General features: G+C 40.2%; 1 protein-coding gene across 1 annotated transcript in view; it reads left to right on the top strand.

Annotated features, from left to right (window-relative positions):
- Positions 1 to 2,344: 2,344 nt before the first annotated feature.
- Positions 2,345 to 23,894, top strand: part of Gfrl (Glial cell line-derived neurotrophic family receptor-like) — a 105,043-nt gene continuing 83,493 nt past the window's right edge. The window contains exons 1-2 of the mRNA XM_064693254.1: positions 2,345 to 2,602; positions 18,542 to 18,639. Of these exons, the coding sequence (XP_064549324.1) occupies positions 18,597 to 18,639 (43 nt within the window). The 5' untranslated portion in view covers positions 2,345 to 2,602; positions 18,542 to 18,596. The remainder of the gene's footprint in view (positions 2,603 to 18,541; positions 18,640 to 23,894) is intronic.

The raw sequence follows: 23,894 nt of genomic DNA on the forward strand, positions 1-23,894 counted from the left end.
TACGGCAAAAATAAGGGACTTTTTTCTGTTTTCATTGGGTGCAGAGGATTGGTTATTATTTCCGCCATTGCCGCTGCCAGTGCCAAGGGGCAGCAGAGTGACAGGAAGTATCGAATACCCGGCGTTTTATCAATTGCAATATCGCGTGCTCAAGCGTGCCAAATATTACAAAAAGCAAATGAACGCAACAACAAGGAAAATATTGTGGCAAGTGGAGTCTACTGAATCGAATAATATATTGTTCTTTCATATTTTGTGGGCGGAGGGCTGGGACAGTGGGCGCACAAAATGTGTAAATTGTTGCTAACAAGAAACTTGATAGCTTTTTGTGCGATACTCAGCAAGAGTTTAGTTTTGGAATTGTTTATTTTTCGGTACAGCCACGTTTAATAGCCGCCATTGCTCAGCCATTAGGCATGTGTATTGTGTACTTTCGGCTAATCGAACTGTGTTGTCATGCATACGCATAAGCTCTGTGTATATACGCATTTTGTTTGCCACACCCCAGGACCAACCGGCGAAATTCAGTTTAATATAAATGAACTGTTTATGCTAATATATGAGCTCACTGTCAAGATGTCCAATGGGGGGTGGGGTTCCAATTGGGGAGAATGGGCTCATTACTAAATTAAGCATGCTGGCAACACCTGCTGCGCGTGTGTGTGTCCGTGTGTGTGTCAATGTCAAGGGAGGCATACACACACACACACACACACACACACACACACACCTACCCTGTATCTACACGCTGCAGGCAAATTACGGCTAATTAACATTTTTTTCAATTTATACCACACAATTTACCGTACCCAACAGAAGAACACACTGCAAAAAATAGATGAGCTTAATTTGATCAATAAATTTGATAGCTTAATAAAAAAGAATATATGTATAAATATTTAATAGAAAGTTTGACAACTTGGAAATTTGAATTAATAACCTTAAATTATGACTAATATTCAGATTCTGGCGCTGAGAGCATTTTAAGATGTTAACAAGAACTCTCTAATACAATTGAGGTTGTCCTTTTTTTAAGTGTACTCGCCTGAGATCCTGTCCTGGCGGCTTTTGCCGCGTAGCTGAATGTTTAATAGCCGGAAATCTGTCTATTTCCGCTTGCCTTGGCGTTGATTATAGTTAATAGATGACCGACTGAAGCTTCCCTTCTGGCAGCTAATTCTTTTTCTGCCACTCTTTCTTGATACTCGAGTTTTAGTCGGTCCGTAATTATGCTCTAATTATATACCCACTCTGTATGTTTATAGTGGTGGGGAGTTGTGTGTGTGTGTGTGTGTAAGTGTGTGTGTGAGTGCCTGTGTGTGACTGTGGCAATAAAAATCTCGGCGCTGATGTAATTACAACACGCAGTGGAAAAGGCCTGAGTGGTAGGCGGTGCAGCCAAAGGCTTTAATTTTAGTTGTGCACCTGAGTGGCAGATAAAAACTTTGCAGACGCCGCCAGATAATGGGGGCCTACAAAAATAGGGGGCCGTAAGCCTGCCTGCGAAGAGAAGTTGCAGAAGGCAAAGTTTTATATACTTCAAATTTTCATATTTTCCTTTGCTTTGTGTGCCTTGCTAATTAATTTATACTTTTGTTTTGTTCCTTTATTGCAGATTAACAATTCACAATTATTTGGAAGTTTCGGAGCAAGTGTCATGTGAACCAAAATAATATAAAAAAAAACACATAATTAAAGCATAATTTAATACCAACTTAACTTGTAACGATACATATCAATTTTAGTCTGAATTTTTAATTATAAACATATAAGTAATTTAATATAACCAAATAATATAAATAAACATATCAATAACGTTTTGTGTAATTGTTCCATCAACTAAGCCTTTTATAAATATATACATATACATATATATGTAAGCTGAAATACCAAAATGCAAATTAAACAACTATAATACCAAAGGTTATTTCGAAATAATTAAATTCCGAAAGCGAATCGAAATTAGTCGTAAAAACGACTCACGCGAAATTTCTGCTGCGCCGAGTGAATTGCGCGAGTGCAAGTGTGTGTGCAGATGTGCGAATTTAGGTGTGCGGGTGTGTAAATGTGTTTTGTGTATACTTAGCGGCAAATCGCTTTGTCATGTAATATCTTTATGTCGCACAGCGGATCAAGTGCTTAAACGCTAAGTAAAAGCCTCCATGAATTTATATGCATAAAGAAAAACACACGCATGCTCGCCACAAGCCGAACGAGGCATTATAGAAGACCCAGAAGTTTAGCCGCGTACACGCAAACGGATTAGCTGCAACATAAAAAGAAAAACTAAGCATAAAACAGACAAAAAAAAAAAAAAAAAATAAGAAAAGAAAAAGGAAAACATTAACACACACAAAAGCATTTAAAAAAGCTGAAACGAAGACATCGGGCAGCCTCCTGGCTGAAACTCAGCGCCGTGCACGCTCAGCCACCTATCATGACGTCAACGCCGTAGAAATGGCCAAGCAATTAAGCTGTTAACGATATACGTGCACTTAAGAGGTGTTCAGACAGATACATATACACATACATCTACAGAGATCTATGAAAAAAAAACAACGCATGCAGTTTCGCTGTGGTGAATGTTGCTGATTAATTTCAAGTAAGTTAATGAGACTTTTTACGTTTGTATTTTATGTTTTCAGTTTTGTTTTTTTCACATTTTCCTTGGTATCTTATGAGCACATTGTTCTCAGCTGATTAACTTTGCTACTGACTATCAGAGCTTCAATCATTTCGCTTAATTTCTCTGACAGCGTCTTTTGACCCAATTCGAAAGGCATTAAACTGTCATTAAAGTTGCTCGGTAAAACTGAACTTGAGAGCCCTTTAAATGTTTAATTAGCTTTCGATGTCTCATCGAGAGACTTAAAAGTCCAAAATAGCAGACAGTTTGTTTAACTTGTAGCTCTAAGTGCAATGCTATAGCATTCACTCAGCACAGTAAAAGTTAATTATGCTTTCAAGTACTTGGAATTATGCCTTAACCACGTAAAATGCTTAAAAGGCAATTAAAAAAAGCGTTATGGGTAATAGAATACCTTAGTATCATATATTAAAATCAATTATATATAATTGCAGCATAAAACATTAAAATTTAATTGCAAATGGATCAAATTATATTTGATTCACCTGGAAAAAGAATATTTTATTTGGATAAACTATGCAACAGATGTTATCATTAGAGCTTCATAAGCGAATTATATGTTGATTTTACTCTAATTAATTTGCTTGCTCAGCTTATTGAATTTTCATAGTTTTCCCCTTTTTGGCTCTTCTCTCCAGCAAGCACTTCAAAAGTTTATGTGAAATAGGTCAAACAACTTTTTTGCATTAAATTTTCGTAAAAATTTTTTTTGAGTCCTTTAAAAATAACGAACGTATATTTTCTGGCAAATATTCCACGTTCTTACATATATGATATGCATGTAATTGTGTGCTAAAATTGGATTGGAACCATTTGCCTAGAGGGTGCATTACATTTAAAAGTGAATCTTTTAGAAGCTGAAAGCATGTCATTTTACCTGCTGCCGCCCGTCAATTGTTGTTGCTTGTACAGGATACAAAATTGTTGTGATGTTTGCAGGCATACATAGACAAGTGGCATATCCAAGGCCCACATTTATGGCATTTTCAATGCAGGCAGCTGAGGCCTGTCATGTTGTTTACCATAAAATTGGACAGGCAAAACAAATAAGTTGAAAGGAAATTCTTGCCAAAACAGCCTGTAAAACTCATCTAATTCTCGCTCAATTCACACGCCTTTGGTTAAACTAAAATCCGCACACACGCTTTTCAAAACTCAGTGAAATAAATGTGAAAACAAGCCCAAGAGACGGCCGTTGAGAGTCGGGTTATGCTTAAAAAAGAGCCAATTCATAGGCACGCAGCCGGTCGGGCGGCTTGATTCAATGGCGATGGCAGCCATTGAGCGGCTTAAATACACACACTAAGCAAGGCAGCATATGCGAATATGTGGCATAAATCAAGCCCATGGAGGCCACACACATCACACAAACCCAACCACAATCCGGCTCAAGCCAATGGCGCTTAAAGGCATTTCGCAAAGTTTTTGACTTGAGCATTTCAATCGTGTGTTTTATTGCACACATATTTTATGCCGTTTATGCTCAAAATTCAGCTCAACATGCCATACACACACACACACGAACCCCTTTTCATGTATTGGTGACTAGCACACAAAGTTAAAAATTTCACTTGAGCCAAATGTATCTGAGCTTCTCCCTCCACGTGTGTGTGTGTGTGTCCTGCGGCGTGGCGTTGTCTTCGACGCGACTTCTGGTAGCGTTCGGGAAAAACCGCATTGCGGCACATTATGCGCGTTGAAATTCCGGGCTTGAAGCAATACCCCAAGGGGAGTCGGGGAAAAAACGCAGCCGCAAAAGAAATGCGCAATGTTTGCACTCTACTTAGAAGGCGTGGGTTGTTTGTGGGCGTGGCCAGTCTGGACATGGCAACTACTTGACTATCCTCCCGTTAGCATTGCCCTTGTACAGTTTTATGAACTCGCGCAGCTTGTGTGCGTTGCGTATACGCGGCGTGGCACAGTTCGTCTGTCGGCGCAGCTGTAAAACATAATTAATTAATGTTGTTGTGCAACGAAATGCAACTATTTGCAAACGCAGCGACAAATATTTCTCTGGCTTTTTGCAAAATGATATTGCGCATACACAGCGTGGCCATGCAGCAAATTAAATTGGGAAAATCAACAGTTAAACTGAGTCGGTCTTCAATTGAAATGTTATTATATATTTATTTTATGCCCACGGCCTCAGTTTGTCGTCGTTCAGCCAAAATGAAACATAACAACAATGTTAACAGCCTATTCTGCCAAGACCTTACCTGCGGATAATAATCTGGCGGCATGCACGAACAATTGGCAATACGATGTCGAGCTAAAGGCTAAACGCAACAAACCTGCGGCTGATGATATATTATGTACATAAATAAGATATTTGATGAAATATTTCTTTCATTTGAGTTGTGGGCGAAATAGTATTTATAGCTATATTGGCATACATAATGCTAGCACGAAATGGGTAACATACTGAAAAAGTTATTTTCAATGCCATTAGTATGTGCATAACTCTTGTGCAGAGTCTTTTAGTTTTTTTTTAATGTCTTTAATTTACCATCTTTATAATTATCGATTATTATAAACATAATGCTCGCTTAGCCTTCCAATTAACTTAAGCACATGCTCATATATGCAAAAGGGTATTAAATCTTCGGCGCTCATGTATAACTTTTTCTTCTTGTCATAGCAGGAGCAGGAGCAACAAAATTTAGAACATTTTCTCTATTTATATAGGATCAAATAATAAATACTCGACATAGCTTGACATGGAACTTGGCCTAAGAGTTTTTTAACTTAATCTCATGCTCATATATGCAAAAGGGTATTAAATCTTCGGCGCTCGTGTATTTTTTTTCTCCTTGTCATAGCAGGAGTAGATAAATATAGAAAATTTCCTCTGTTTATATAGGGTCAAATAATAAATGCTCGACATAGCTTGGCATGGAACTTGGCCTAAGAGTTTCTTTTCTTGCTGTCTTACGCTTTTGTCGTTTATTGATTTTTATTTACTAATGAAAAGTGAACATAAAGAGGAGCTGAGCCACTTAACCCTTTTACATGCTATCTGCTGATGACGTCAGATAGTCAGCGACGCGGTGAATGACAGGCGGCGCCTATACAATAGTCAGGAAGCCGGACCGAAGAGGAATTACACTTTAAAAAGAAAATACTGGCACGGTTCATCCTCGTATGTGGTTGTTTATGTGCGTGTCTGTGTGTGTTTGTGGGTTGCCTGACTGCCTCTGGTAGAGCACACATGACGCCTCTTGCCTTTGGGGAACAGTTTAACCCACATAATTATTACTATGCGAGCGCACCCAGAAAATAATGCGTAAAGCTTCAAGTCGAAGCTGTAAATTATTGTTAAATATTTATAGAAAGAGCTGTGCTCTTGATTGTTGTTGTTGTCGTTGTTGTTGTAGTGGCTGTTGTTGCTGTTGCTGTTGTGTAGTCATAAATGTTAATTGCACTTACATTACACTTACACGCGCACACAGGATTGAAAACTATGCAGCCATAATTGCCGCGCCATGGCCCAAAGGATGTGAATTCTTTTTAGTCTTTCGCATTCACAAACACATCGCAATTGAATGAGCAGGCAGCGTGGAGCGTGACATGTGCCACTTCCGCCTGATAGCGTCACCGTCATGGATCCGTATCCGGATCGAGTGGGTATCGTTGCGAATACGGGTATATGGGTATATGTGTGTCTGTGTGAGCGTGGGCTGTCCGTGTGCTTAAATGCCAGCACATTGCACTGAACTAAAAACAACGTTTGCGTGACATTTGCGCGTTTGTGCCAAAATGCGGTGCTTTAAGAGACGGCTAAAATGAAACGGGTTATTAAGACTTGTTTTTCATTTTCATTTTTATTTCATTTTCATTTATTCTCTGCTATCTTTGTTTGCAACGCTTGATTACTTGTTTGTCTGTTTGGAGCACTTAATGACTGCTTTGCACAGTAATTTGTTAAATTTATAAAATTTTGTATAATTCTTAAATGTTGGCAACTGAACAAAGTCGGGGTCGTTAGAAACATACTGGCTTCGAATTATATTACGCGGCTTGAAAATCATCCAAATCGTCTGGCTAGGCGCCATCTAAAGAGACGTAGAATTTGAGAGGTCCGAATGCGGAGAAGATTGCGGAGGTCTCATCCAATCGATCTCTCAAATCGATTTATATAACCACCCTATCTTTGTTAATTTTTATACGTTAGACTTAATTATAGAAAAAGTTGTATTGTAAATATTCATATAAGTTTAATTAAAGTTGCTGCCATAATATTGGCAACTGTATTTGCAAAGCACCTAAGCCATGTCCGCTGAAAAGTAGGCAATATTTTTTTATTTTTCATGTTTAATGTAACATTTGCCTCTATTATTAATACCTTTCATATTTTTGCGGCTGCTGCATTGTAGGCTCGAAGAATGCGGCTTTAATGCGTTTTGTCTTATAAGGCACAATTTTAGTATGCGCACAGAATGGGAACAAAACTGGCGTTGTTTATGCAAACGTAACTTCTGCTCTTTAGAAATTATTATTTTGAATTTTGCATTCGCCTATTCCATATTCCATGGCAGTTTTAATGCTCTGTTCAAAAAGTAAAAGAGGGTATATTGGTTCAGAGCCATGTCCATCTTTTGGTCCAATTGCTGTTCGCTACATTTTAAGCTAGTTATTTTGGAATATATATGCATTCTATGGGACGTAAAGTCCCTGTTTCACACAGCTGTAGGTCTAAAGTCAACTAATTATATAGGCTATTTATGACCTGTCTAAAAATATTGCGGCCATGTGTACAGCCGCCCTCGCGATTTGGAAAAATCGATATCTCCTAATATTTACGGTCGTAATAATTACAGTCTTAGAGTCACCCGACCAAGAAAATTGAACTGTTTAAAGCTGTTCGTTTCATTGTGAGCAGAGTATTGTGCAGTCGGCTGCAGCGAAGTGTAAAGTTAGTCCTTTTTTACCTACTGCAGCGACTGCTGCCATTTGTCTTAATGTTTTAAGCTGTTTTTGCTGCTTTGTTGCTGTTGCGGCTGCTGCTGGAAACTCTTGTAGTTGCCAGTTGGCAGTTGGTGCGTTTACATTTCCGTCTTTATGTTTGTCCACTCGCATACAAACGACGAAGCGGTTGCAGCATTTGGCCAGCATCCTTCCGACTTGTGTTGTTGTGCAATTTAGCATTTGCATCCTGCATCCTTTGTTTTAAATAGCTCAACTATAATGTTCGAGTTAATATTAGCTCTGGCGCACTGGGCCCATCGAATTGATCAAAACAAGCATTCAATGTCCGCAACGTCAGCTAATTAAAGCAAAATGTTTTCTGTCGTGCGCTGGCTTAATAAAAACGCCCAAATAGGAAAGGAAACCAGCCGAACTGACTTCTTTCAACGGCGTCGCTGTCCAAACAAATGGCCACATGACAGGCCTCTATTAAAGCGCCACTGGGCAGGCAATTTGCTGTTGGGCTAGGCCAGTTCACCGGCTGGCTTGGTCATTTTTGGGTTTTGGGCAATTGTTTGGTATGATTTCAAAATTATACGTTGCGGCATCATCAACGCGCCGCCATCTTAACAATCACTTTCCAAATATGTCAACATAATTAATTTTCAATTATCCATGTGACATTCGACGCACACATGCACACCCACACACATATTCAAGCAACAATAGGGCGTATGGCATTATTATTAATTGTAGTCTAGTTGACCATCAGCGTCATCATCGCTGCTCTGGCGTCACTTAGTATAATTAAGCGTCCTTTGATAGAATGTAATTCACAATACATTGGGCCGGCTCGAAAGGGACACTGCTTCTGATGATTGTAATGATGCTGATAAATGAATCACACGAATATTCATCGCTTGCCATTATATTACATGTACAGTTAGTGGTCCTAAACACGCCCCTTGCCAAGCATTACACTCGACAACAAAATTGCTAATCTCTTGTAAATATCGCCTCTCTTAGCGATTCTCACGATTTTAAGTTGTGCCCACAATTTTGTGGTAAAAGTGTGGAAGTACGAATGAGTGAAAAAAAAGAGAAAAGATGAATAGTTGAGGGAAAAAGATAAATATAAAAAGAAGAGCGAAATCAAAAGTATTCGAAAGCGATAGCCTTTATATATGGAGACGGCTACCACCAAATATTATGTCTAAATCTTGATGCTCATAAGAAGAGACCGCATATTTGTTATATTTAAATTATTATCTGAGAAATTTTTCAACAGTACTTTTCAGTCTAAATTCAATTGTCTTTTTGGCTGCAATTATAAAATAAAAGTATCGTAAAGAACATAAGAGTATAATTAAATATTCAAGCTCATTAACTCACACCTTAACAAATAAAAGTATCCACCAAATGCTGTTGGCTGGTGTTACCTGTGGCCCATATATCATCATCTTACTATGGATACACCTAATACACACATATGCCATCATTGTTTGCTATGGTGTGACAGCCTTGGCAAGTGGCTGATAGAGCATTGGTCACGCTATTGGATTTAGTTTTTGTCATTTATTTTATTGTGTGTGTGCGTGTAGGTGTGTGTTCGCGTGTGTGTGATTTAATGGCTGGTCATTAATTTGACGCTTTCAAGAGCTGCACAAAGGTTCACAAATTGAGTCAGACAACTGGGTCAAATTGGCCCACTCAGCCATCAGTCAAGTGCACAAATGGCTTTTATCAGCATCCGTTCATTAGCATTCAAAATTTTGCGGAAATAATGAAAAATGCATGTATTCCGCTCTTCGCTGGGTTAGTTGGCTCAATCACACATAGGTTGTGGGAGGGGCGTGGGGGCTGTGGGGGTTGCCAATGCCGGGACTGTCAGGACTGTCATGACTGTCAGGACTGTTTGCTCTGCTTGTGTTATTTCACGTTTTGCATAATAAATGCTGGAAGCTCATGTCAAGTAACGAGAATGAACTACAATGGCAATGAAAGTGTGTACAACAAGAAAAGAACAGGAACAAAAATAAAAAGCAAGAAGACGAACCAAATAAGTCGCATAACAAGCAACAACTACTTATGTGCAGGTGGAATGCGGAATACAGACAATGGAAATGAGAATGAAAATAAACGGCAAATGTCTGAAATGGAATCTTAACCGGAATTATTCATAATGTTCAAGAGGCACGCATACATTTGCATTTCACGGATATGAGTGTCACTATCGAGACGCAGACAAAGCCAGAGACAGGTCTAGGGACAGGATAAGAATGAGGAGCAGGAGCAGAAAGAGAGCCATCAGACATTAACATACTTGTGGCATTGGCAGGATAATATGTGACCAGGCCACAGCTCCAATAGAAATTCAAAAACAAAACCAGTCAAGCAAGTCATTCATTTCAGCACACACACACACACACACACACACCCACACACACCAACAAACACGTACACTAATAAAAGTAAAAAATACGTGAAAAACGCTTTCAGAATTTCAAACATTCTTTGACTGTTGCTTCTTCCCGAATGAAAAATGTAGAATGGAAATGCTGCCAACGACAGGAAAAACAACCAACAAACGAAATCAGCAAAGCAAACAAAAGAATGGCGGGAAGGCAAAAGATAAAAATGAGGGGAAAAAAATGAACAAAGGAAAATCTTCAACATAGCAGCAAATAATTAAAGTGACAAAAATTTGTACGTCTTCGGATTCTGATTATTAAAAATTTTTTTTTTTCCATTGCACATCGCTTTTTTGCTCGCCTTATCCACTTTAAAGGGCAGCACCCACAATTTACTCAAGGCCAAAGATGTTGACATTGCTTGGGCTCTTCACGGTCCTGGCTGTTCAGGTCAGGTTTCGGTTAACCATAGTCGTTGCCTTAGTTACTGACAGCTGCCTCAATGGCCGGATGGTTGCGCTCAATGCGTGTGGCAAGTTGACAGGCGACACAGCCACAGCAAGAGGAAGCCCGAGCAACAGAGTTGCCAGCAGCAGCAGCAGCAGCACAGACAACATTGACAGTCAGTCGGACAGACAAACGGGGAGCACAGCGTTTATCTGCAACCGAAAAAGTAATTTCTTAGAAAGTTCATAGCGGTTGAGCAGGCGGGGTCGCTGCGGCAAGGGGCCCGAAACCGAAACGAGTGTCAAGTGTTATTGACGATTTGTTGATGATGTTGCCACAAAGGCTTGTGGGCAGACCGGGAGCGGTCCGGGCCGTGTCTTGCCTTGCACAGCAGGCAAAGGGCAAAGAACACAAAGGCTATGCGCATGGAAATCAGGCGAAGGACTCGACCAGAAGCACTCAACGTGCTTTTGTTTATAGCTCGAGTGGGCGGCAACGGAGCTGGACACACCGCTTGTAAAGGTCTCTGTCTGTATGCGCACAGTGCTATCTATACGGGGTTTTATCCTGCATTTTCTTTTTAGCAGCTGCTTTTGCTCTTGCCATATCCTGCACAAAATACAAATTTCATTTGCTTTCAAGGCGTTCAAGGCTTCTGCATTCGGTGGCTACAGAATTCACCAAGGTTGTTGCTTAGTTGCTTTCAACCCGAAATTTCAGCTATTGCTACTTTGACGCTGCCCGTCAAAAGAATCCAACAGCAACAATAACAATGGCAAGGTAAACACGCAGAGCACGAAACATCTTTTTACTGCGATAACAGAAATATTTCTTCATTCAACTTGACAACAGCAACAACCCGAAAGCGCAATACATAGAAGGAAGCGTGCGCCCAGGCACGTAACATTTTTATCTGTTATTCAAAGTTGCGCCCACCAGTTTTTGTTGCTAGGCCCGATATCCTTGCTCCTTATGCCCTATACGTAACACCTGAAAACTCAGCGGCAAGTAAGCCATGGCAAATTAAACTCACATCCCGTACTTCCCTCCACAACCACCATCATCCTTCCGCAAAAAGGGCAAAGAAAAAAAAAAGTTTTCAAGTGTTGAGTAATAATCAGAAAGGCTGGACGCTTGCTCGCCCACAAAGTTGTCGCGGAAGTTTTCGTGTTTCGGGCATTGCTTAAATGGGTTTACGGGTTCATTTGCAGTTGTAATGGGCGTCAGAATGTCAGGGATTTAGCCTCTTCATTGCGGCATTTTCACATCCTTTACTTCGGCCTGTCCGGGCCTCATTTATGAGCTGCAAATGAAGCTAATGACATGGCGTAATTTAAGAAGGTCCCCGAAAAACGGAGCCAACAATTTAAGGGGAATTTTTAAATATTTTATAATATCTTTCATTATAATAATAAGTTGACCACATAAAATACATACTTATGTATATTCTCGAGCAGAATCAAAACCCGTGTCGATTTATCCACTTCTGTCAGTTTCTATGCAAAATAGTTTCTCAGGTTTAAAACTGTCTCAAGGAAACTTGTCGGTTTTTTTTTTTGGTGCAGCTTGCACGTGTCGGTTCGATCGGACTACTATATCGTATAGCTGCTTCGGAAACAATCAATAACAAAATAAGTTTGTTTTGTTGATTTTCATTATTTCTTTAAATAATTTTTGAGTTATCCTTTTAATATGCTCTTAACATATAAGCAAAATTTTCCTTGCATCAGACGTCTGTATAATATAGCTTTGTTTGTTAGCTTTGTTCAAATCAGTTAACAATGATCGTTTCAAGTGTATAAATCGGAAACATAGTATTATTTATATTTTTGTGCAGCGTTTCTTTTCCATAAAAAGAAGGAGAATTATTAAAGTTTTCTTTTTTTACGAAATATGTACGGAATAGCAGAGGCAGATCCCATCCCGATAAGTGTATATATTCTTTATCAGGCTCAAAAGCCGAGACAATATATATGCTCGCCCATCTGCATGAGAAACTTTGTTATTTGTTAAGATATCGTTTTGAAAACTGGGAATCTGCTGAAAAAAGCTTTTCATTATGAGTGTTTTATATCATATAGGCTCTATGGTGTATATGTCCATGGCGTGCCAAATATATCTGTTTCTTTTGGTTTAAAATTAGCTTATGCTTATTAACAATTTATTTTGAGAAGCTTATGGCTCAGCCGAAGCCTATAAAATACTTATTTTTCAATTACCTCAGTGGACACGGCACGAAATCAATTGAAATCTATGAGTGGCACACACACACACACACATACACTGACTCACAGACACACAGACGGAGAGCACACAATGAAGTGTCGCGCTGTGAAATGAATCAAATCAAATATTTATTGTTTTCGATTCAATAAACTTTTATCACGCATCCGTCAGAGTGACAAACTCTTCAATGGGAACGCATGCCCATAAAGCCGGGCGGCGGACGGCATGACAGGGGCGTGGCAGCTGTGAAGCAATCCAGCAGTCGAGAAAATAATGCCTTTCACTTTTCGAAAGAAGCGGGCAAACAGAAAGGCGGAGGCACTAATAAATATAAATATAAATACAAAACACACACACACACACACACAGACACATACGCAAGTGTGGCACACACACATGCGCGCCCACATAAAGTGCGTGCAAACGAACGAATGGATTAGGTGCTGTTAGGGGTGACGTGCGTTGGGGTAGCTGAAAATTCGAACATAAAGAATTTGCAATTTAAAGGGGATTCACGGCGGCTCGTAAAACAAACGCAATAAAAGATCAAACGACTTGACAGGACGGGAGCATTGTGCTGCCCTGCCACAACCTCTGCCCTGCGGCGGCAACAAAATGTCAAAAAGGCTGGCATATATATGCAAAGCCCCCGTTAGACGATCCTACGAGGAAGGGGCAGGGCTGCTTCGGTTGGTGGCCTAACAGTGCGTTGCAAAACGATGGAAAGACAAAAACATATATTCAGCAAATGATGGCAAAAAAAAAATCAAATAAAATGTGGTGTGACAACTTCGTGAACCATCGAGATGGATATGACAAGGCCAAAGGCGAGACACACATACAGACACACACACCCACACACACACTAGCGCACACACGCCCATATATGCTGTGATAATAAAGTCGAATTGGGGGCGTCTGTGAATTGTTTTGCTGCTGCCGTTGCCACTGTTGACGTTTTAATCGAATCAGCACAGCAACGGAGCGTGCCAAAGAGCATCCGAACAAAAAAAAAAATAGAGCAAAAAAAAAACAACAAGCTGTAAACTTTCTGACGGTTGCTCAGAGCGGGGTCAGGGGGCAGCACATCATACGCCCTGTTGTTTACGTGCTGCTATTTGAAGAGCAGTCACACACACACATATCCGTGTGTGTGCGTGCGTGTGTGTGACTTCAGCTAGCTGGTATTTGGCCAAGCTAATTTTCGCCACAATACTCATAAAAGTTTTTGGCTCGGTTTCATATACCCTGTACTCATTAAAAGTGGCCAAATTGGGCAATGTTGATGTTGTGTCAGAGGTGGAAGCTAGTTGGCATATACTAAATATGTTTAAACAAAGATGTTTAACTTACAATTATAGCAAAGTTAAAAGTTGCATATAATAAAATTAAAAAAATTAATAATTGCTTAAAGAAAATTTAAGTAGGGCCTGTATGTGTTTTTGGCACATTATGAAATATTAAAATGTTTGCTTACGCTTTGAAATCTCTTCGTAACCGTATAAAAAATTATAGTTAGATAAAAGTTGCAGCTTTTGTAGCACAAGTTATTCCGAAAACTTGTTATACAGAGTATCGCTTAGTCGTGCACTCTGGCTTGAGCTATTCTGCTGCTGAACATTTTGCGATATTTGATTTTGGGTTAAATGAAAATTGTACGCATTTGATTTGCCTAGATTGGGCCACAAAGAATTCCATTTCCCGCCGCTCACTTCTATTATGAACCTCGAACCCTATTGAAGGGCTTGTAGCTGTTACCATTGTTGAGCTGGCATATTTGATTCGAAAATGTTGTTTTTACAAATGTTTTACTATTGAAGAGACAAGGCTAATCAACTGAAGCGGGCATTTATTCGAAAATTACGATGATATGGAAAATCCAGCAATCAAATTGAACTATTCGCCAGCATTTGGATGTTAATTAAATAAGTAACTATGCAATTATGTTAACCAAATGCAAGACCCAAGTCAAGTGCTGTGCACCTTCGGAAAACCGACTACAGACTTAATCCAATTAATGCTGAATTTAAATGCTTGGGTTCATTTGCCAGCCATGCGAGTGGCAACTCCGCGTATACGTGTCTCCGCCAGGGCATAAGCACAACAGACAGGCCACGTTGAAGCCAGTTTGCCGACGCAGCAGCTCGGTGAGTGGCACGTAGTCTGTATACCTAATATACAAGCTGTAGCATCAGCATCTACAACTACATCTACCCAAAGGTTGCATCGTGGGAAAAGGTGTCTTCCTGCCGCACAGATAGTTCTTTTTATCTATGCTGACGGTTTCTGCATTCCAGTGGGCGTGTACTCTCACGTAGCGGCTGTGTGACATCGGGCGTAATAGTTCTGTCCCCCAGCCCCCAAGCATCCATGTCCATGATCCTCACCCAACCAAACTAAATGGGCATATGGGGAACCAACCAAAAATGGACATGCCGACGTGAGCGAACGACGGATGCGTGTGGTCCGAGCGGGCACACACATACACACACACACACACTTGCCCTCATGGGCTTGTGGCCTCGTCCTGTCACTGACTTTCGACAGCTAAACTTGGTTTTGCCTAGAGCTGAGCATGTGCCAATGGTTTTTTGGTAATAGAACCGCAAATTGAACCGAAATAGTTAACTGGCTTACTGATGGCAGAGGCCCCACGATGACGACCCACAAACGAGCTGTTATTTCGATATAGAAATCAGTCAGGGAATTTTGATGGCCGGTACATCATTTTATTGATTCTGTAAATATTTTGTTGTTGCTGTTGTTGTTGCTGCTGCTCGTCTAAATTTGTTTTTAACGTGTGCTAACATGGTTTATGCATTAGGCAGCATTTACAGTCAAATTGATTTACGCAGTGCCATAAATGCATTTCGGTTTGACTGAATAAACCTAAACACACACACACACACACACACACACATGCTATGCACTCATGCAAGGACAATTTCAAATCAATTTGCGCTCATTTGAATTTGGCAAACCAAAGCGCAAACCGAGCGTGATAATTCAATAAGGTTGAGCGCGCAGCTCAGTTCAGCGCTTGTGTTGGTGAGTATGTGTGTAGCGGTGTGTAACAGCAAAAAAATTGTGTATGTGTGTGTGTGTGTGTGTCTCTGAGTGTAAAGTTACTTTTTAATTTCTTATGGGGCTCTTGGGCTACGAGAAAGATATTCGCACAAGAATTTGTTGTGGAACCCAAGTTGCAATTTGCACAAATTTCTTAAAATGTATTTTCAGAATATTTATGTGCTGATCGAATATCACATACAAAAATACTGTATCAAGTTTGGAATCCTAATTTTTCAAACAAATTCTCTTTTTGGCCATATGCGTAAGGGTATTTTGTTTGTGATCATATCAGATTTTTGTTTTTAATTTTTTGGTGCCATTGTGCCATTGCGTAGTCCTATTTGATTTACGAGCCGTGTCCAAATTGGTTTACCTTGCAGCCGCTTCAATTGTCTCGCCTGTCTGCACAGGTCGCAGTTGTTGTCCTCATGTCCTGCGAGCTGTATGTGTTTTCTTTGTTTTTGGTTTGACTTCTGTTCCACTTGTGGCATGCGGCAGCTGTTCTTGTTTTTGCTGTTGTCCTTGCCAGAACAACAGATTTATGCAAAACTTATTTATTATTGTCTGGGACAGCAACAAAAGCAAGCTACTTATTAGAGCTAAGGTCCTTATAGTCTCAGCGCTCAAGCGGGTGTTGTCTACGCAGCCCATTGTTGTGCCTCCAAAGAATGTGTAGGGCTTCTGGCTGTACGAGCATTATATGCAAATTTATGAGACTCCAATGTTACCCTCTTAATCACTTGCATGTTGTCTGTACATAAAAAGGTAATTTTTTTGATTTCCTCAGCTGGTTTTTCTCTGTTTGCTTGGCTTTCCATCAACAATAAGCTGTCCAGGCGCAAAGAACGAGCAGAGCAACAAGAGAAAAGAGTTGAGTCAAGGAGTTGTGTTGAGCTGGTTGTAAATGTGCGAAAAGGCCAGATAAATTGGGTGTTATTATAACCAAGTTCATTCGGCCGGCTGAAGGGGTGGCCTGAACCGAATTAATGTGCTCAGCTGTGTGGAAGACTCACGCAGCCAAGGACGCACGGCTTTAAAGCATGTTATAGTCCAAGAGTCGACAGTGTGACCGATGTTTGGTGCACATCGGACTCAATATTATAATACTTACATAGGAACTATCCGATTGGAAGAGAGTTAAGAAGTTTTAATAAAAATTGGTATTATAACTATATTCTCTTTAAAAATGTTATGAAAATTTAGCATCTGTGAACTTAAGAATGATTTTACATATGAGCCAAATTATATCATTTTTAGACTTTATATCTAATATTACTAATCAAATGCCCTACTATAAACATATCGCACTATGTTATATTGTATATGTCTGCAAGGGTATTATATCTTGTAAGCTCTAAAAACAACTTATTTCTTGTTTTAATTAAATTATTCTCATCCGCCGTGTGCCTCGCATCTTAATATTACGATAATTGCAATTGGCGCTAATGGAAAATGTGCATTAATTATGGCCAAAATGGATACTCGCGAGGATCCCATTTCAGCATTGGTTTTCCCCCTTATGGTTCAGTGGTTTAGTGCTTTAATTAGCATTTGCATAGATAATATGATTTCAAGAATTTAAATCAATATGTTAAGCTTATTAATTATCATAAATACATAAATACCTTCCAAATACCCCGCCAATGTGTAAATCAATAAAGAAATCACGTAAATAATAATCCCAAATGGTAGACACGAGTTTAATTGTGTTTACATTAATTCCTTAAAGAGATACGCGGCCTCGTTACGCAGTTGCGATACTGAAAGTTTTGCCTTGGCACATAATTCTGTACAAATATTTATTTCTATTTCAAAAATAGTTTGAAAATAATAAAAAAGTAACATTATTCTTTTCCGCTTCTATTTAATATTAAACAAAATTTATTAATTAATTAAAATATGGAAGCAATAATGACCACAATTGGCAACCAATTTCCATTATATATTGATATTCGAAACCCAATTTTTTGTTTGTTTACCATGAACCGAACCTTAAACCGAAAAAGTTTGATGATGAACCGCCTAACCAAAACCTGAACCGCACATCGTTTTGTTTTATATTTTAAAAATGGTTTGCCTAAAAACTATTTGTTTTTTATGGCTTAGAATTTTATAAACAAATTTTTTAATTTTTGACATTGCGTTTATATAATTAACTCAGTTCTTTCAACACAAAATATAAAAAATGGATTATTATAAAAAATTTAAGAAAATGCGGGGAAGCAAAGCTCGAACTCAAACCTGACTTTATGGATATGGTTCACGAATCGAACCTTGAAGCGAGGCAATGGTTCGAGCCGTGAACCGAAATGCAATTCATATTCGTTGAGCTTGCAGTCATGAAAACAATATAATTAATTGATTAATTAGTACAGAGTAACTGCTAGTCAATTGAAGATATGTCTGTAAGGCATTTATATTTATCTATGATTTATCTAAAAAATTATTTAAAGAGCCACTCAAGTCGCTGTGTTTATATTCGTATTGAATGTTGCATCGCCATTTGATCTGTTGCCATAAAATGCGCTTCGAAGTGCTTCGTGCAAGTCAACTATTTAGAATTTGCACTGATAAAAATGCGCATAATTTTTCCATTATTATGTTTTTGTCACAAAATGACAAACATTGGTTGGGCATACAAATGATTTGAAATTGACCGAAGGAAAAAAAGAAAATGCAGTTTGTTTATCATGGATTTCCATTTGATTGCAGAAATGCAAATTTTAAACATTTTTTCCAGCTGTATATTATGCAACCAGTGCCAGCTGGTGTTTTGAAAATGGTAATTTATTTAATTAACATTGCGCCTATCTTCCAATTCTCTTTCTTTTTGCAGGCGAAGGGAATTACTATATATACTGGGCTTCATTTGAGCCATAACTGATGACAACATGTTGAAGCCGATAACCGTGATTATTGGAATTTTTTATTTTGGTGAGTTTGTGTTTTCTGTGCAGATTTTTTTGCAAGCCTTGCCCATTTGCATGATTAAGTTCTTTAATTGAAATTCGGCATGCGAAATGCTTGGGACAAAACGAGCGACCAATTAATTAATCAAATTTGCCTGTTAAACGGTTTGTGCGTGAATATTTTTTGCCAATTAAACTGAATGAAATCTCTGATAAATGGATATTTGATTGTATTTACGGTTGTGACATGTTTTTTGAGGTTTTTATATAAAAACTTTCCATTTACCAATTTCATTTCGAAATTTAATTAATTGCGTAGGTTGTGAGTGCACTGTGAGCATAGTGGCTCTTTAACTGTGTCGTTGATTTATACAAGAACCAACTGCAGCTTCTTTAGCTAGTGTCTCAACCATAGCTTTCAGTATATGAGCTTTTAGGCAGAAAGCAAATGTCTTAGTTGCAGACCATGCTAAGCCAATTTACAAAAGCTTCACTTAACGCAGTGTACATACTTGACGAATACTCGAATTGAACGAAGGGTATTTTTTGCGCGAGCTTACCAGTTTCGAGACTTTACTTTGGGTTGTGTCTTAGCTAAGGGAAATTGACTCCACACTGAACGAAGCTGCTCCACGTTATACTAACTTATCGATAATATATCAAGACTTATCGATAGAGCTATCTAATCGGCTAACGTATAATGCAAATTCAAATATAGATGGATTACTGTTTATTGCATGATGCAGGGTAGATTCAGATATACATGTATATATGTGTTTATGTCTGTCATAGTTGGTGTCTATATATGATCATACAAGGGCTGCAATACTTTAAGAGTTTCCACCCTTATGTTTGATATTAAAACCATTAAATTGGCACATTTGAATAAGTTATTGCTTCGGAATACGTTATTATTGTCAGCAACATAACTTTTACAACGCTTCCATTAAAAATTAGAAAAGAAAGTCGCACGAGGGTGGAAAAATAACCGAAAGCAAACAGCAAACTATAATTATGTTTATCTTAATTATATTGCGTGACGTAAGTTTCTTATTAAGCAGCAAAAGCAACAAAGTCGCAGTCACCGAGTCACCTGCCACAACAATCAAGCGCCATATATACATACGAGAAGCCCTTATGGAATTATTACCACATGCGAAAACCCCTGCAGAAACCCGTTCCCCGCTCACCGCTCACCCACTCATTCGCCCACCCACTTTTAGTCTTTTCAAACACACCCCCAGGAGTCGCGGTCTCAGTCTCACTCTCAGTCTCAGTCGCAGTCGCAGTTGGAGTCGCGTGTGGGAATCACAGCACGCTCCAGCAAGTCGCCACCAAGTGGTCAAGTGGCGCCTTCGCCCTTAGCTTTATTTGCATATAAAGCGCGTGGTGGCGCCACCAAAGAATTGCCAGTGGGTTGTGGCCCCCCCACCCTCAAGTTTGTTAGTTTGTTTTTGATTTCTTGCGCCTCGCCGTCCCCAAAAGGTATGCTAAGAAATTAAGCACATTCGCTGTTTGCGTGTCGGGCTGCCCGGGCGTATGCGCAATGTAAAGCAAATGTGTGACCCTTATGACACACGCAAATCAAAGTGCACGTCATTACCTTGATTCACAACGACCCGTTACCTGACAGGGGCCATAAGTCGTGGCGAATCGAGTCGAGTCGAGTCGAGTTCGAGTCCGAGTCGCATCGAGTCGAGTCCGAGTCAAAGTTGAGTCAAGTGGCAGAAATTGATTGTCAGCGCTTATCGAATGCAAATAATGTCCAACGACGGGCAATCCCTTGAGGCACTCTTGATCCATTTCATTTATGTTAATCAAAGGCGGGCAAAATCAATTGCTCAGCATTATGTTAGTCAATAGCTGAAGCAGCAGCAGCAGCAGCAGCAGAAGCAGGAGCAGGCGGCCAATGGTGGCTGTGATAAATCAAAACAATTAAGTCGCTTTAAATTGAGACCGAATCAAAGAGAAGCCGCGCCATAAACTGCGTAGCATTAACCAAAGTCTCAAGTGGGGCTAATAAGCTTGAGACAGCGCTAATTTTACCCTCATTAAACAAACTGACATGGCAGACAAGTTGAGGCCAAGGCAGAAACTCTCTTTACTGGCAACTGGTAACTGGTAACTGGTAACTGGTAACAGGCAACGTTTTAGAGGCTCAATAAACCCGAACCCGTGCTGGCCGACCCCATCGACCGAGCTTGTCTCGACCAAAAAAAGGGCTCGCTGCGAGCGTTGCCGTTGCCGTTGCCATTGCCATTTTGGCAGTCATTAACGGCAAACTGCTTCATCATTTAATAACCCAAAAGTGAGCTGGTTAAATGCCGAGGCAGCCACGGCTGTTGGCCCCAAAAGCAACCAATGCTAACCTCCAACACACACACGCACACACACACACACAAAGAGATCCACAACAGCTTGAGCACCGACCAAAAAAAAAAAAGGAGAAATGGCGTAGAACATGCCACACTTATTTTTATAGATTTCATTTTAACGCCGAAAAGGCAAACGCATCAAGGCGGCCCACTGCCGCTACCCGGACCCCTTGCCACGCCCACCAACAGTTAATGTTTGTGTGTTCTTGCTAGCTACGTTTCCTTGGCAAGCGTATAGCTGGCATGCCTACATCAAATTGGCAAGGCGTCAAGCCAGCCAGCCAGCCGGTCGGCCAGCCAGCCAGCCAGCTGGTGAGCAAGCCAAAAGGGTGAAAAAAGGGTTCATTATGGCAATTTGCTTAAGCTCGTATGCCCCAAGTCTTCCCAACCCAACCCACCAAGTTTAAGGGAGGCCCATGGAAACTTGAAGCTTGTGTCTTTTCTGCCTCTCTCCTTCTGTTTTTTTTTGTTTTTTGCGGGCATCTTTAAAGCCTACGCAGCGAAAAACGCGCGCATAATTTGGCGGCTTCTTTGGGCCTCTACTTGGGAAGGCCTCCGCTTAGCAATTTCGCACACATTGCGCCGGCAAAGTTCATAAAATATAATGATAAGCAGCATTCGGCTTGGCCTGGTCAATGCTGGAATGTGTTTTGGCTCTTCAAGCTGGCTCACGCGCTACCCAACGCTGCAGTTCAATGCACCCCAGCGGCGGCTTTTCCAGGAGTTGCCCTCATCCAAGCTTCCCCTGTAACATGCCTTGAGTTTTTTTACGGCCGGCTCGGCTTCTGTTTACCCATTGATATTTATGACTTGATTTCGGTGAGGCACATACATTTTTTAATTGTGCATTTCTTTATGGCGCTTTCGATTGCTGTACAGTGAAATATTTGAAAATGCACTTAAGTGCATAAGGCAGTTTGTGCGACAATTGCGGCCGCACTTGAATAATATACGAAACCCACGCGATTTGAAGCCCACGCTGCTAATGCAACTGTTGTATACATCAATGACATTAGCTTCAAGTTGGATAAATGCTTAAGTTTAAGCCTTAGGAACAAAACGCTTTTATCAGTGAGGGTACTGCATTTAAAGCTATGTTATTTTCACAAATTGTTGATCCTTCAACTAAAGCTGTTACTATAATCCAGCCTAATAGCACCAAAGTTAATATCTTGTGACTTTTTGTAAAGCTTTCTAATAGTTTTTACACTGTGCTCTGATTACAAACGTCACTTTAAAAAAGCTTTAAGATAAATATACAATCAAATCCAACATTAGAATTTCGTTGATTGTATTTATATGCCCTTATTAAACAAATCTACAAACTTTTCCAAGCTTAAAATGCATCCAAAGTAATAAAAGCCCTTTAAAGGGTTTAAATAGGCTTCATAGGAAGACACTGAGCCGAGCATTATTATTTAATCATATATTTTACATGCTGTTAATTAAGTTTCAAAGCTTTCAGGAGCTTTGAGACCAACTTTTTCTATATTTTGTGGAGCTTGTGAATATATTCTTAGCCTAAAGGCATGAAAGACGGTAAAAGGCTTAAATTATAACATTTTGAATGACATAAAGTGCTCAGTCAATATAAAAAGTTTATTTTCTTTGTCCTGGTTAATCTAATCTATGAACACAACTTCAACCCAATGTCATTCGACTCAAGCCACAAATGTCGCCTTCGCCCAGTTGTCGTCTGTGGTCGCCGGAAGTCGACCGCAAGCCCGCGGCTTTGGTTGGCGTGTTGTGTTTTCTGTCGTTTTTATTTCTTGTGCGTTTGCGTTGTGCTTAATTATATTTGCGTGTGCCTGAACAATTCCTGGCTGGCTAGGCAATGCATGAGATTGTGGCTTCAAATTCGTCTGGAGCTACGCATTTCAAATATGGTTAACTGCGCTTCAGAGCAGCTGCGTCATCCGGCAGGCGCTCGACTGGACAGTCAGTGAGATTTAGTCGGGCAGACAGGCGACGCTTTATTTCAATGTCCTTGCGTCATTGCTGACTGTTGTCCTGGGCGAATATTGTCAACGACATGATTTGTCATTCTCAGCCGCGTTTAATGAAACGCCCGATTTGGCCCGATTCACTGGATTGCGGCTTTGATCGATTGCCCAGCACGTTCTCTGACATTGTCAACCAGCTGGTGTGGTCCTCCTGGTCCTCGTTATAGTTGTTGTTTTTGTTGTTTGGCCATTAATGGGTAATAAGTAAATTGCGTGCTGGTCGCCGGCCGCGTCACATTCGCAGTGATTGCTCACTTTTCGACACTGTCGTCTCGACTTTCAGCGAATGAAGCGTTCGACGTTTGACGTCTGACCGTTGAGGACATGACCTGACGACAACTCCTGAAGTGGTCTGAAGTGCTCGACCATTAATCAACGCAGACAACAGAGGTGGGTCATTGTAGTCGCGGCAGGTGCTGGCTCGCCACTGGGCGTGTTTAAGCTATTCGTAAATTTCGTTTGCATTTTCTATTTTTCTAATAATTTTATTATGAAGACATTTCGTGTCGATGGCTGCAGTCGTAGCTGAAACACACGGCGTATGCGTAACGTATTGTTTAGTCGACATTTGCGTTTTGTGTGCCAAGTAATTAGTGGCAATAGCAACGGGAAAGGGGCTGGAGCTGGGACTGGGGCTGAGCCAGGCAACGGCCAATATGGTAATAATATTTGTTTGGGAGGTTGCTTCCTGCCACATCACGAGCCCGTAAGCCCACTAAGTCGCGATTCACTATTCACGATATAGTTTGCCAGCCGCCTAATCTCTGCGTGTACGAGTAGGTTTGAGTGTTTATTCAAATTAAGGTCAAAGGCGGTTTGCTGGCTGCATATGTGTGTGTGAGTGTGTATGTGTGTGTGTGGCTCCCTTGGCTAATGTTGTTTTCAGTGGCAATTTATGTTTT

Source organism: Drosophila montana, unplaced genomic scaffold (assembly GCF_035044405.1).
Source record: "Drosophila montana isolate Dmon_TW-CO22-7 unplaced genomic scaffold, ASM3504440v1 contig_3733_1, whole genome shotgun sequence".
In the NCBI taxonomy this organism is placed as follows: domain Eukaryota; kingdom Metazoa; phylum Arthropoda; class Insecta; order Diptera; family Drosophilidae; genus Drosophila; species Drosophila montana.